The following is a 16482-nucleotide window of genomic DNA, read 5'->3' as shown; positions in this document are numbered from 1 at the left end:
AAAAACAAAACAAAACACATATTTTGTCTGCCATTTCCATGGTGCAACATTCTTGTCTTCCATGATTGTCCAACGCATTACCACACCAGAAACCACCATACCACTGGCAAATCTGTAATTACCAGAAAATTCCATGGAAATTAGACTAGGTCAAGTGGCCAACATTCGTGTATATATACATTAATTCCAATGTCATGTCACACATATACATATTACTATTAGATTTTAATTTATTAAATTGAACTAATAATGTTTATAAAATTACACTTTGACTCTTAAAGAATGAGAAAAAATTGGTTTAATCTTTTAAAAATTATAAAAATATTATAAACTATTAAAATGGTAAAATTTCACTTTTATTATTATAAAAATATACAATTTTATTTCGATCTCTTCAAAAAGTTTTTTTTGACTCCGCCACTATCCCATGCCCTTTTTATTCCATGCAAAAATTATTGCCACACCTTCCCATAAGCTACATAGTATATATAAGTACTCCATCATTCACACACACAAAAAAAAACAAAAACAAAAACAAAATGCAGGCAAAAATATTCCATATTGTTCCTACAATGTTCCATTCGCCTTCAAAACTCGCTTCTTACCTACATCAACCATCATTACCAAGAAAACTACCACGAGCCATATCTATTTCCAGCCCTGTTAATGATAATCATCATGTTCCTGGTCCTTTAACAATACCAGACAAAGATGAATCCATGGCTGCTTTTTGGGACTATCAATTTCTATTCATATCGCAACGGTCGGAAACGTCCGAGCCGATCACACTCCGTGTCGTTGAAGGTACGATCCCCCCTGATTTCCCTTCCGGTACGTATTACTTAACCGGTCCGGGGTTATTCGTCGATGATCACGGCTCGACCGTGCACCCTCTAGATGGTCACGGTTACCTTCGAGCGTTTAGCATCGATGGTGTTCCCAAAGAAGTTAAATTCACGGCTAAGTACATAAAGACCGAAGCTCAAGTGGAAGAACACAATCCGGTGACCGGCTCGTGGCGGTTTACGCACCGCGGTCCATTTTCGGTCTTAAAAGGGGGTAAAAAACTTGGTAACGTTAAGGTGATGAAAAATGTAGCTAATACTAGTGTGTTGAAGTGGGGTGGAAAGCTTTTGTGTTTATGGGAAGGTGGTGATCCTTACCAGATCGAATCGGAGACGTTGGATACCGTTGGCAGTTTTAATGTGATAAATGAATCCCTACCATCCGCCGAGAAACGGGGGCCCGGTGATTTATTCGACGTAGCCGCCCGGTTGTTGAAGCCGGTGTTACATGGTAAGTATGTATGTCCTTAGCATTGAATATGACAATTTTCATACACCTTATTAAAGGCTAAATTCTGCAATAAGTCTTTATACTTTGTATAAGTTGTGGATTTAGTCCCTATACTTCAATTTGATCAATTTAAGTCCATGTACTTTTAGAAATTTGAAATTTTAGTCCTGACTTAAACAATAACGATTAAATTTCATTTGGCTAAATTCAATTACTAGTCATTATTTGCTAGAATATTTAGCTCATATTCTCCAATTGGATTATTCTAAGCCCTATTTTTTTTCATTTTGAAATTTTAATCTTGGTGCAAATGACAATCATTAATCCATTAACTAGATTTTTATTTAGTAATATGTGAAAATAACAAGTGGCATGGCATTACACATATTATAATATGTTTATTGTATTAGATTTAGGAAATAGTTGAACTTAATGAAGTCAATAGTGATCTTTTGATAAGGACCGACTAAATTGAAGTATATGGATTAAGTCCACAACTTTTGTAAAGTATAGGAACTAATAGCAAAATTTAACCCTTATTAAATATTCCAACTTGAAGCTACCATAGGTAATATACATATTTATATATATATATATATATATATATATATAGTTCAACTGAATGTTGTCTTTTTTCTTGTAATAATATGCTCCATAGGTGTATTCAAGATGCCCCCAAAAAGATTATTGTCTCATTATAAGCTTGATGCTCAAAGGAACAGACTACTTGCAGTAACATGTAATGCAGAGGACATGTTACTGCCTCGAAGCAACTTTACATTTTATGGTAATAGTTTAAGAACTTAGAATATCTAAAAAAAAAAAACAGATTATTAATGTGAAATGTTTTAGTAATTTTTTTTTTTTGTCATCTTTTTAGAGTTGGATTCGAATTTCAATTTGTTGCAGAAACAAGAATTTAACATCCCTGATCATTTGATGATCCATGATTGGGCTTTTACCGATACTTATTACATACTGTTCGGAAACCGGATCAAGCTCGACATTATCGGTAACGATCGAATCACAAATCAAGTTTAGAAATTTTCAGTAAAATTATTGTGGAGGTCTCTATATTAGAAGTTAAACTGCATTTCACCGTGGATAAATTAATCTTTATACATTATATCAAAGAGTAAAAAGGACCAAATGCAATCTATCTTTTAGTACAAGAGTCTCCATTATACTTTTATTGAAAATTTCCTAAAAAGCTATAGGTTTTTAATGTGTCATGTATAATTTAAGTACTGCAGGATCAATGACAGCAGTATGCGGGTTATCGCCGATGATTTCGGCATTGTCGGTGAATCCGAGTAAGTCCACCTCTCCCATTTACTTGCTTCCTCGGTTTCCATCTGAAAAATCAGCCGGACAACGAGATTGGAGGGTACCGGTGGAAGCACCGTCTCGGAAATGGCTGTTGCATGTTGGCAATGCCTTTGAAATCAAGGATATTGATGGTAATTCAATGATTCAAATCCAAGCTTGTGCTTGTTCTTATCAATGGTTCAACTTCCAGAAACTATTTGGTAAGTTCAATATATATATATATATATATATATATTTACTTTATCTGAAATCTGCTTTCCAAGTTTAGACAATTTGGTATGGAAACAGGATATAATTGGCAAAGCGGACAACTAGATCCATCGATTATGAACGTAAAACAACACGAAAACGAGTCCTTAGTACCACACTTAGTTCAGGTAACAATAAAATTGGACACTAATGGCAGCTGTCATGAATGTTCAATGGAGAACATGAATGAATGGAACAAGCCATCGGATTTTCCGATCATCAACCCGGAGTTTTCGGGCAAAAAGAATACATGCATTTATGCAGCAACATCTTCAGGGACAAGACAAGCATTGCCTCATTTTCCATTTGATATGGTAATGAAGCTAAATTTATCATCAAAAACCGTAAGTACATGGTCTGCAGGGGCTCGTAGGTTCATTGGTGAACCTATTTTTGTCCCTAAAGGAACTGAAGAAGAAGATGGGTATATTCTTGTCGTCGAGGTTAGAATCCGACCCAATTTTGTTCTGTTCCGACAGTGTTTTTCGGGGGTTTTTTCTTGCATGATGTATAATGTTATGTTGTTGTGCTTCTTTTTTTTTTTTGCAGTATGCAGTTTCAATACAGCGATGTTATTTGGTGATTTTGGACCCAAAGAGAATTGGAGAAAGTGATAGGGTTGTAGCAAGATTTGAAGTCCCTAAGCACTTGAACTTCCCTCTTGGATTTCATGGTTTTTGGGCCAAGAATGATTGATTTTTTTGCCCTCTAAATTATAAATACAGAAGGAAATTTATTTATGTAATAAATTTATTAAAATAAATATGATTTTGATTGAAATGATAAAAGTTATTATTATCTTGAATTTAAATATAATTAATTTTATTATTTGGAGACCAACTGGGGATCTTAGGATCTTGACCCTTTGATCAAATAGGAAAATATCATTAATGATCCTTTCAAGTATTAATTATTTATTTGAAGTCTTTTAATCATTTAAATGAATAAAATTTTTGTAATTTTAGTCTCTCCTAAAAATTAATTACAGCAATCCGAGTTTGTATCTATATAGCATGAATTTGGATTTTAAAATTTCGGTTTATTTTGATTTGGGTAATTTTTAATTTTAGATCATTTTAGATTTAAAATAATTTTGTGTTTAAAACTCAGGTTTTTTTGGATTGGGTCATCAATGGTTCGAATCAGTTCAGGGTTTTAATCACTTCACGTTCAAGTTATTCAAATTCAATTCAATTTGGGTTTAGGGTTGGGTGGTTTGAGATTTTTAATGATCAAATAGGATGGGGTGAATTGGAGTTTGAATTGATCGATTCGAATATTCAAATTCGGATATTTCCAAATTGGGTCATTAAGAAGTTCGAATCAGTTCAAGTTTTACTCACTTTATGTTCAAGTTAATCCAAATTTGATTCAATTTGGATTTAAGGTTAGGTGGTTTGAGTTTTTTAATGATCAAATTGGATGAGATCGAATTTGAGTTTGAATCGATTGATTCGAATATTCAAATTTGAATTTTTTCAGGTCGGGTCATTAAGGGTTCAGACCAATTCAATGTCTAATCATTAAATGTTCAAGTCAATTTGGATTTGATTCAATTCGAGCTTAAGGTTAGATGATTTGATTTGTTGACTTTTATGAAAAAATTTGATTGCACCAAATTTGAGTCCAATCGAAGTTTCAGGTTTAAAATTTTCAGGTTAGATCATTAAGGGTTCAAATCAGTTCAAGTTCTGATCACTTCATATTTAAATCAATTCGGATTCGCTTTAATTGGACAATTCGAGTTTTAGACTCTTATGATCAAACAAAATAGGATCGAATTTGATTTAATCGAGTCGAAATTTCAAATTCGAGTTTTTAAAGTGAAATCAATTCAGGTTCCAATCACTTTGTATTCATCTCAATCTGGACTCAATTCAATTTGAGTTCATCAAGTCGAATTTTGAAATTGTTGAGTAGTCCCCTGTTAGGACCCAAACTCTTCTAATCCAAAACTTCCTTCAAAGTTGAAATAGAAGAATATAATCCATTTATCAATTTGAAAAAGTCAAATCAACAGGTGCCAGTTTCTCAATTATCCTAATTTATTCTACAAACTAACACAAATTGAAACCGAAACTAACTGTGAGGATCCTCCGGCTATGAAGATCATCTTGTAATCAACACAAAAAGGGTTTTACTTTCTGTATCATATAATCACCATCACCCTCATATCTTTCCTCCATTACGGCCATTTTCGACCCTCAATTCATCATCAATGGGGAAAGAACCTGTTAGAGTTTTAGTTACTGGTGCTGCTGGTACGTATTGTGCTGTTAATATATTGTATTTAGTAATTAGTATTGTGTTTCATTGGTGTTCTCGTGTTACAACAGGGCAAATCGGGTATGCTTTAGTGCCTATGATTGCTAGGGGAGTAATGTTAGGCTCCGATCAACCCATAATTCTTCATATGCTCGATATCGAACCGGCCACCGAGGCCTTAAACGGTGTCAAAATGGAATTAGTTGATGCTGCATTTCCTCTTCTCATGGGTATGTGTAATTTGCACATCATGGTTCACATTTGTTGATCAAATGTTTTCTTTTAACTCGGTTTTGTTTTTTCGGTTTTACGCAAAGATGTCATTGCTACCACCGACGCCATGGTCGCTTGTAAAGGTGTGAACATAGCTGTGATGGTTGGCGGATTCCCACGAAAAGAAGGTATGGAAAGGAAAGACGTGATGTCAAAAAACGTATCGATTTACAAGGCTCAAGCTTCGGCATTGGAGAAACAAGCCGCACCGGATTGTAAGGTGTTGGTGGTCGCTAATCCAGCGAACACCAATGCCCTTATCTTGAAAGAATTCGCGCCATCAATCCCGGAGAAAAACATCACGTGTCTCACTCGACTCGACCATAACAGAGCGCTTGGACAACTCTCCGAGAGGCTAAAGATCCATGTTGGTCAAGTGAAGAACGTGATCATATGGGGTAACCACTCCTCCACTCAATACCCGGATGTGAACCATGCCACTGTCACGCCCACAAACAGTGAAGAGAAGCCTGTTAGAAGTGTCGTAGCGGACGATAATTGGTAACATAAAATTCCGAATCTATATTTCGAGACACTATACGTTCGTGACTGTACTAATCCTTCGTCGTTTTTATAGGTTGAACACCGAGTTCGTTACCACGGTGCAACAACGCGGTGCCGCCATTATCAAAGCTCGAAAGCTATCAAGTGCATTGTCCGCCGCAAGTGCTGCTTGTGATCATATTCGTGATTGGGTTCTTGGGACTCCCAAGGTATGTATGTATGTATGTATGTATGTATGTATGTATGTATGTATGTATGAGTTATAATTGGGTGATTATTGTAGGGAACATGGGTGTCCATGGGAGTGTATTCTGATGGATCATATGGAATTCAATCTGGCATTATCTACTCATTCCCAGTTACATGTGATAAAGGACAATGGTCAATTTTTCAGGGTAAGTTTTTGGTAAAAGTACTATGGACTCTTCTGAGTTAGAGTCAGGTTATATTTTGCTCTCTTTATTTAAAAAAATTGGCAAATTAGTTACTATAAGATAGGTCAAATAGCAACTGGTTTTTTGTGTTAAAATTTTCATCAATTTTATCAGTTAAAAACTGATATGGCTAACAAAATAACCAGATAGTTACGACGTGCCATGTGTATCTCATTCTAACATACATGGACCAATTTTTAATGATAAAAATAGATGACCAATCCTCCAGGGTACTTTTGCTTAAATTTTTTCATTTGTGTTTGATATGTAATTTTCTTTTGGTCAAATTGCAATTTTGATTCATTTATTATGTGCTTCGGAATTTAATTTTTGTACATTAATTCGACATAATTTGATCCTGGCAGGGCTGAAGATAGACGATTTCTCGAGAGAAAAGATGGATGCAACAGCGAAAGAGCTTGTGGAGGAGAAAACATTGGCTTATTCTTGTCTTAATTGATGAAAGAACAAGTGTATCAAATAAACGATTTGATTGTCTTTCTTAGGGGAATGTTTTTATTATTAAAAATTCCATGAAAAATAATTAAATTATAACAATAAAAAATAGACATAAATGAAGGATAGTGATCTTCTCTTCTCATTTCATTTCTTTTTAGGATAATTTATGTTTATTTATTTACATTGAAAATATTCCTTTATTCATACAAATGGCAACAACAACAACAAAACCCTTTGGTATTAACGTCATTGTGCATACTTTTTGCTAAATTAAATTAGTGAGGGCCATAAATGAAAATCGATTATGTTAATTTGTCAATTTAATAAATTATAGATAATCATATACGTTTTGCCATTGGGTAAACTAATAAGTTTACGTTTTGGTCACTCAATTTCAAAAAATTACAAATTGATCACTGAACTATTCGAAAGTTTTATTGAAGTCACTGAGCTGTTCAAATTATTGTTGTATAGCCTTCTTCATTCGCACCACTTGCACCATTTGGAAACTCTCCTTTCTCTTCTCTTTTACAGTTAAACTTTTTTTTAAAAATGAAATAGCTTTAAATGTCATGTATCTACAAATTAAAATCCAGAGTTTTCTCCAATATCCGACACTGGCTATTAGATCGATTTGGACCTAATATATGTTTTACTCGTCGATAGGTACTAATCCACTATATCGATTGTCAAATTGTTACTTGGGGCTCATTAGCCAGATTTTTTTTTTAAATAAAAATTTTATAGCCTAGTGACTTAAATAAAAGACTTTGAATTATTCAGTGACTTGAATGAAAACTTTTGAATAATTTAATGATTATTTTATAACTTTTTAAAATTAAGTGATTAAACGTAAACTTACTAATAGTTTAATAATCTTAGGTGTATTTTACCTTTTGTTATTTTTATATTTTGGTTTATAGAGCCCGAGCCTGGGCTATGAAGAACACAAAAGCCATTTCCCTGGATTTAAAGGAAAAAATTTCCAAAACAATAGAGTGGATTGAAGCCCAAATATATATAAATCATGCAATTTAATCTCTTTATGAATAATAAAAGAATATGTTAATATATGATAAAATTACACTTTAACTTCTAAAAATATATATTTAATCCCTTCAAATATGATAAAATTAAAAATTATAAAAATATTTTTACTCGCTTAAAAATTCATAATTTAATTTTGAACCCACAAAAAAGTTTCTAAATCTGCCCCTACGTTATCATGATAGGTTGTTAGTTGAAGATGTTGTCAAGCCATGATGATGGCATTGCAATTGCATCATCTCTTCCTCATTTTTACTCTCTTTTCATTGTTATATTTTTCATATCTATTTTGTAGTCCATTTCGAAATTTGTGGCTATCCTTTTCAATAATTGTCTCAAATGTTTAAATCTGGATTCTCGTATTTAGAGCATAATATTGTTTTATCATTGCACCCAAATTTTGTGATAAAAATATTATGGAGACCATTGTACTATAATTCAGGTTGCATTTTACCCCCATCACTTCTAAAAATGGTCAAATTAGTCATTAAAAGTTTAGATCGAATAGTAAATTGGTTCTTTTGCTAAAAATTTTAACTATTTCTATTTTTAAGTGATAATTTTCATCCATTTCTTCTATTAAAAACTTAATCTATTTTGCTTCAATTAGTTTCTTCATGTTAGTATGAGGTATACGTGACACATCAAGTATCAATGTCTAGTTGCTTTACCAGCTACATACGAGGTATATATAACTTAAAATAAAAAATCAATTACTCTTTAATCTAACGTATAAGAATTAATTTATCTATTTTAAATAAAAATAAGATATAATCCGATTTTAATACAATAACCTTTATGATATATTTTTTTTTTAGTAAAAAGAAAAATATGGTTAATTTTGTATTGGTTATGAACTTTTGTCGGTAGACTAGTGAGAGTTCACTTCATATGGCCCATTGCAATTCAACCAGCTTTAATCTTAATTTTTCAGTTTTTTATTTTTATTTTTAAATTAACTGAGGTTTCAGATTATCCAATAAGAAAAATTGACAAAAGAATTAATTAATAAAAAATATTCCGTACAATAGAGTCAACGTCTGTGTCAGGCTTTCACCAGATGCTACCAGACGATCATTGTACTCTTTCTTTTGGATTATTGTTATCTCTTCCCCACTCTCTCTCTCTCTCTATTAAATTTTTGGGTAAATTTCTTAGAGAATCATCCAATGGGTAAACTTGAAAATAGTCATTTTTATTTACCTCAGGTTACATTTTAGTTACTTATATTTGAAGTGTTACGTTTTAGTCACTTACGTTAACGTGTTGTAACATTTTAGTCACTGAGCTGTTAACAATAAGCTGACGTTGCACGTTAAATCATTATTTCAAATGAAAATTTTAGGTTAAATTATATAATTGGTCTCCATATTTTTTTATTTTGAACAATTTAAATTTTTATGTTCTTTTAACGTCCCTTTTTTTTCTTTATTTTTCATTATTTTCTACTTCTTCCTCTATTTTCTTTCCTTTTCCATCTCTTTTAATCTAGTTTTTGCATGTTTTCCATTTGTTAAAACAAAAGGAAATAAGAAAAGGAAAATAAAGAAAAAATTAAATTGTTCAAAAAAATATAGGGACTAGTTTTAATAAATGAAAACATAAAAAACTACGTTAAAATAGATGGAGAAAGGAGAAAAACAAAGGGAGAAACAGAAGAGAGTGGAAAATAAAGAAAAAAATTAAATTGCTCAAAACGAAAAAAATATAGGGACCAATTGTAAAATTTAACCTAAAATTTTTGTTTAAAATAATGATTTAACATGCCACATCAGCTTACCATTACACCGCTAACGACAATTAACGACTCAGTGACTAAAATGTTACAACACGTTAACGTAACATTTCAAATATAAAATGACGAAAATATAATATGAGGTAAATAAATGACTATTTTGATAGTTTATCCTTATCCAATTAATAAAAGATTTTATTTTAAGCATGAAAATAAATAAAAAATACATTTTAAGCACCAAATTACATAGTTTCAAAATTACAAATTAACATGGCAATTTAAAATTGATATAATAACAATTTAAGCTCTCAATTTTATTTTATTTAATATTAATATTAATACAAAACTTAAATTTTTCATATATTTTTTGAAAGTATTTATGTATTTTTTTTCTAAAGTCATTTATAAATTTTGAGGTAAAATTTTTAAAATTATGACTGAATCAATATGATATGTAAAAATTGAGAGTTAAATTTGTTATTATATCGATTTTTAAGGAGTGACCAAAAGATAAACTATGTAAAGCGGATGCTTAAATTGTAAACTTTTATTTTGGTGCCTAAAATGAAAATTTCTTATAGTTGGGTGACTATCTATGTAGTTTACCCTAATTTTTTTAATTTTTAATTTATATTCTGAAATTTTAAAATTTCAATCGTATTAAATTCCAATCATGCTAAACATATTATTACATATATAATATTATGTATCTTATTATTTCCATATATTACATATAAGAATTAATTGTTATATTTAACTATTATCATTTTATACTTTTCTTCACTCAAAAAACTTTAGTTGCTCAACTTTTTCAATTACTTTATTGGCTGGTCATGGCTTCTTCAACAATTTTTAAATTTTTATTTTATTTTTCATTTCAATCTATAATATCGTAGCTTTTTTCCCACATTTTCACGGTTTTGTTTTATCCATATTTTCGTGGTTTTTGTTTTGTCCACTTTGTTTTCTTTGAAAGCAATATTGGTTTCGATTTTATTTTTATTTTTTAATTTATAGTCATGCTTCTTGTGTATATATGTGATTTGTTAAGGTAAAGTTGTCACTAAGTGTATTGGAAACTTTTTTCGAAGAACCTTATCATGATAGAACACATTAATGAGGCCTATAAAATTGGAATCCAAGATAGGAGGATAGGTCATATGAGTTTTGGCCTTTTACGCATCACTAATTCAGTCAGTCTCTTGGGACTTTTAGTAGTGATTTCTTGGTTGATCAGAGTTTATTGTTAGGTATGTCCAATGATAGCGGAGCTAGGATGGAATTTTTAGCAATTTTATCAAGGTGATGCATCTTTGGTTTGTTTTTGAATTCTTCTAATGTTATGGTTATTGCCGATTTATCTTTGTTCTCTTTGGGGATTATTCTACAAACATGACATTTGGACATCAGTTTGTAACGTCTTATACCATTTGTACTACGTGACATCTCTTTGTTTTCTTATCATTCATAATTTCTATTTTTTTTTAAAAATTGTCATTTTACGTAACTGAAATTTTAAATTTCAAGAGTATAGGGATTAATAGTAAATTTTAGCCAAACAAACTTAATTGCTATTATTGAGTCAAGATTGAAATTTAAAATTAGAAAAGCACAAATAATAATAATAAAACCACTAATTTGAAAAGTACAAATACCGAAATTGATCAAATTAAAATATAGAGGTTAAATCCACAACTTACACATAATATAAGGACTAATAACAATATTTAACATTTTAAGTTTTTGGCTCTGCTTGAGGGTTTGTTATGTAACATTGGTTTTGAATTAATTGCAACTAAAGCATATGCATATTTAGAAGATACATTAGTTTTTGGGTTAATTGCATCCCACCAATTTTATATCATTTCTAAACTTATAGTATATTTGAGTTCTTAAAATATCAATTTCAGATCAACCGTGTCTTTTAATAATTTAAGCGTTAACTTAAATTTAAAATGCTACCTAAATTATGACTTGGTACATATTTAAAACAAGGATAAACTTCATCGAATGTCTTTAAACTAGTAATAAGTTTACATTTTGGTCATTCAACTTCAAAAGGTTACAAAATGGTCACTGAATTTTTAAAAAATTTTCATTTAAGACATTGGACTATTAAAATCACTATTGTATGGCATTCTCTGTTCACACTGTCTACAATTAGTTTTTTTTTTTTGTGAAACAACTTTGAACGTTATGAATTTACGAATCAAAATCCAAACAACTTTCTTCTTCGATCTTCTACTCATTGATGCGTATTGATCTATCGTACCAATCGTTGAATTGTCACTTAGAGTTCACTAGCCGAACTTAAAAAAAGAAAACTAACAACCCAACTACTTAAATAAGAACTTTTGCATAATTCAGTAACTTAAATGAAAACTTTTGAATAGTTCAGTGACCATTTTGCAACTTTTTTAAAATTGAGTAACCAAAATATAAACTTGTTGATAATAGTTTACCCCTAAAACAAATTAATCAAATTTTATATATACATATATTCAAAATGAACAAAATCATTCAAATGTAAAAATATATTTATTTATTTTAACACATCATATTTTAAAAAATTGCATCAGAATGACGTTTATGTGACATTATAAACTATTATATGCTATTGGTGTTGAATGAAAATCGGAAATGCTTCTCTAACAATAATAAATGATATCCTATCCCACCTTAAACTGGTCAAACATTGAATTTCACACATACATTTTCTTTCCTAGTTTTAACATTTTAGTATTTAATTCGAATTTCATCAATAAATCTTAAAATTCGAAGAAAAATTATAGTTCTAAATATAAAAATAAAAAAATTCAGTATTATTATTAAATTTATTCTATTAATAAAAGAATAATGTCACATTTTATATTTGTACTTTTATAAAAATGCATAATGTGATGCATAAGGGTGAGCATTCGATTGAATCGAGTGAAAAATTTTCGAATTAATTGAATTGACAAGTCTCATTTTATTATCCTAACTCGATTTGAAATTTTTTCGAATCGAGTCGAGCGAAATAAAATTTGAGTAGAGTCGAATCGAGTGAAATTGTTCGAGTTAAATTAAAAAATTAAACAGGTTAAAGTAAAATATTGTTACAATATAACTAATTCAATATTAAAGCACATAATTTTGGAATATATATATTTGAAAACTTTTCAAGACAAAATAAGAGGAAAAAGAAGAAGATATTTTAGTATGATAAACTTAAATAGTTAATTTAAATCCCAAAATTATTATTTTAGAGAATTTGAAAAAAATTTAAACTTTTTTATATATTCTTTAGAATTTTTATTTTTAGAATTTTTACAAATTTTAAAATATAAATTTTGAAATTTTATAAATATTTTAAATTTTAAAATTATTTTAATTTTTTGAAAATTTTTTGAAATTTTTGTTGAAAGGGACTAATTTGCTCATTTTGAAAATTGACAGGACCAAAGGAGAATTTATACCAATATCTTATTTGAGTTATTTGAATTATTCAAGCTATTCAAATTATAAAATTCAACTCGACTTGAACTAAAATTAATTATTCAAGTTGACTCGAAAAAATCGAATAACTCGATTCGATTAACTCAAAATTTAAAAAAAATAATTTTTTCGAGTCAAATCGAGTTTTGCTTACTCCTTGTAATATATGTACTTTGAAGATGTCTAGTGTGGTACCTGAACTATCAATATGTGTTTTATTATGATATCATATGTTAACTCAGTACGTGAATTGTTAAACCAACCAATGAAAATTCAATAGGTAGATTTTTTCCACAAATCATCAAGTCCACGTGAATATAATTATGTGTTTAGTATAACCATATGTTTAGTTAATTTTTTTTTGGTTTTATTTAGTTTTTCATATATTATCCATGTGGACTTAATGATTTGGAAAACCATAATAAAATATATATTGATAATGGACCACATTGGATATTTTATGAAAGTGCAGCACCATAATAAAACACATTTTGATAGTTCGGTATTAAAGGATGCATTAAACCTAATATTTTAATAAATTTCATAATTCGAATCTTTATCTTAAATATATATGATCTACGAATTTTAAATATAACATTGAAAAATTCATCACGTCCTTCAAAACAACTGAGACTTTCAATTTGGACCCTAGTTTTCTTTCAAAATTTATATTTAGATTCTTTTACCGCTTATAAAATTTTAAATTAATAATGGTAAAAAATTGATCAAGTCCTTCAAGAATTATAAATAAATAGACTATTAATATAATAAAATTATATTTTGATTCTGCTTAAAAAAGATTATAAGTTGGGTTAATGATGTTTTCTCGTGGGGGATGAAAGATTCGGTTTAACATGTTTGATTTGAAGCAATTAATATATTTGAACGGTCGTTTTCCCCATTTCAATTACATTGCATTCGAAGGGGCTTTAGGTTCAAGGAACAAAGAAACATAAAGGAGGACTTGTGCTCCTATTTTTGTCTTAAATCAAGCTCTCTCTCCTCCCCTTGCTTTGCAAATTTCAAATCATTTTAACCTAGATTACCTAAATGCAATGTGTAGTATGATGTGGAATTAATTAAATGATATAAGTTAAAGTGTGAATTATGTCTTAGCTCGACTGGTATGAGTATTGTTACCAATATAGGAGGATGAGGGTTCGAGTGCATTGAAGTTTATTATTCTTCTATTTATGGGTTGAGAATGAGCTATAGATAGTTCTAGGCATTGTGTCAAAAAAGATAAAAAAAACTGTAATGAGATTGTTCAAAAAAAATTCATGTTAAATTATGAGTCAATTGATCATTGAATTATACCCCAAACCTCAATTGGTCCTTAAAAGTTCTTTTTACCATAATAGCCTTTAAACTATCAATTTTGTCCTATTTTATCCACTAGAAACTAGCTTTTATGTCATGTTTTTATTGGTTGACGTCGTTTTTTTTGGGGTAAACTCAAATGAAATTAATAACTAGGAACCACTTTTCAAAAAAAAATTTATGTATTAATATGAAAAATTGAGTATAATTTAAATACCAATTTACTAATAAAATACATAATTTTATGTTAAATAATTAATAAAGTTCACATTATAAAATCAATGGTTTTTTAATTGTAATAAAATATCAATTTACTTATTTTTCTAATGTACAAAATACTGGGTACAATAGTAACACCTGTTGCATATCCAAATTAAACATCAAATGTTAGAAATGATATTATGGGCATAAAAAAAATACATTGATTTGCAAGAGATGAGATTGGATAAATTACATCCAAAGTCACTAAACTATTAGTAAGTTTATGTTTTGGTTACTTAATTTTTAAAAAGTTACAAAATGGTCACTGAACTATTCAAAAGTTTTCATTTAAGCCACTTGGTTGTTAAAATCGTTTTTTGTATAGCATTCTCTGTTTACATCGCATGTACCAATCGAAAAATCTCATTCCTATTCTCTTTTAGATTCAATTTTTTTCATGAAATAACTTTGAACGTTACGAATCTACGAACCAAAATCCCAATAATTTTTTCTTTGATTTCCGACAGTGGCTATCAGATCGACTTAGATCTAAAATATATTCTACTCATCTAAAGTACTAATTCAGTATACTGATCGTCGAATCATCGCTTAAGTTAGGTCGAGAATATTTTTGGAATTTTAAATAATAATTTACCCAAGAAAGGAAAATGATTATACATTTCTGGTAATTCTGAGTATGATCAAACAAACAACACGAAAGAAAGAAAGTGGGACCAGACGTGTTAACTTTTGAAGTGCATTAACGCTTTGGCGTTTACCACTCCAAGAAAAGGAAACCGACCACACGGTTATTTTAACTTTAAACTCAAAACCAAGAGAGATACCCTCATTTTTCCTAACTAGTTGGACAGGAAACCAAACACACATTCAGCCAAACCCCCTACTTAAATTCTGCTATATAAGTCCCTATATTTTATAAAAATTGTGGATATAGTTTCTATACTTTTCAAGTTTTGAAATTTTAATCTTGACCCAAATGGTAACAATTAAATCTATTTGGTTAAATTCAATTACTAGTATTATAGATATGCCTATTTTTCTTAACTAGTTGGACTAGGAAACCAAACACACATTCTGCCAAACCCCTGTACTTATATTCTGCTATAAATCCTATACTTTATGAAAATTGTGGATTTAGTTTTTATATTTTTCGGTTTTTAAATTTTAATCTTGACTCAATCAGTAACAATTAGATCTATTTGGTTAAATTCAATTTTAGTCTTGTACCATGGATATAGTTGTAGATTTAGACTACATTCTCCAATTGGATTATGCTAAGTTCCTATACTTTTCAATTTTAAAATTTTAATATTAACTAGATAATTTAGTGAGTAATATGTGGAAATGAAAAGTGACATGGAATTACAAGTATTATAATATGTTTGCCACAATAGCAAAACTTAACTTAAAAAATTTAACAGTAGTTGTTTGGCGAGGATTGAAATTTTAAAATTAAAAGATATAAAAACTAAAATGACCAAATTAAAGTATAGTATAGGGACTAAGAGCGAAATTTAACCTTACAACAGTTAACACCATTAATTTATTTTAGTTAAATTTAAGTTTACTACGAAGTTATTTTTCTAGTTACATGGCTACTAAGTAAGTAAAATTGTTTTTTATTTCAAAACATCACAGCATTAACAGTGAGGCCTAAATTTTGAAATTTCCAAAGTAAACAGACTAAATCCAAAATGTTTTCAAAGTAGAGGGACTAATAACGAAATTGATCCTTTTTGTTTACACGGAATTTCATTGCACTGTTCTTCCATTGTGTCCCCACACGAAACACATAGCCATATCACATCATTCACCAAAGGTTAAACACGTAATTTCCTCCTCAGAAAAACTCATCAATCACAAACACAAAGC

At 29.7% G+C, this 16482-nt stretch overlaps 2 protein-coding genes across 2 annotated transcripts; both read left to right on the top strand.

Moving 5' to 3' along the window:
• Nucleotides 1-539: 539 nt before the first annotated feature.
• Nucleotides 540-3679, top strand: LOC105762414 (carotenoid cleavage dioxygenase 7, chloroplastic). The gene is made up of 6 exons (XM_012580222.2): nt 540-1296; nt 1955-2083; nt 2177-2308; nt 2550-2825; nt 2914-3317; nt 3424-3679. The coding sequence occupies exons 1-6, from the start codon at nt 540-542 to the stop codon at nt 3568-3570; spliced, it is 1845 nt and encodes a 614-aa protein (XP_012435676.1). The 3' UTR covers nt 3571-3679.
• A 1413-nt stretch (nt 3680-5092) lies between these two features.
• LOC105762413 (malate dehydrogenase, cytoplasmic) lies at nt 5093-6810 on the top strand. Its single transcript, XM_012580221.2, has 6 exons — nt 5093-5135; nt 5211-5369; nt 5457-5913; nt 5990-6125; nt 6200-6311; nt 6716-6810. Exons 1-6 carry the CDS (start codon nt 5093-5095, stop codon nt 6808-6810), a joined length of 1002 nt encoding a protein of 333 aa, XP_012435675.1.
• The last annotated feature ends 9672 nt before the right edge of the window (nt 6811-16482 follow it).

The sequence above is a fragment of the Gossypium raimondii genome, chromosome 12, assembly GCF_025698545.1.
Source record: "Gossypium raimondii isolate GPD5lz chromosome 12, ASM2569854v1, whole genome shotgun sequence".
In the NCBI taxonomy this organism is placed as follows: Eukaryota; Viridiplantae; Streptophyta; class Magnoliopsida; order Malvales; family Malvaceae; genus Gossypium; species Gossypium raimondii.
Note: the sequence above shows the minus strand (reverse complement) of the source record. Positions and strands in the feature narration are given on the sequence as shown.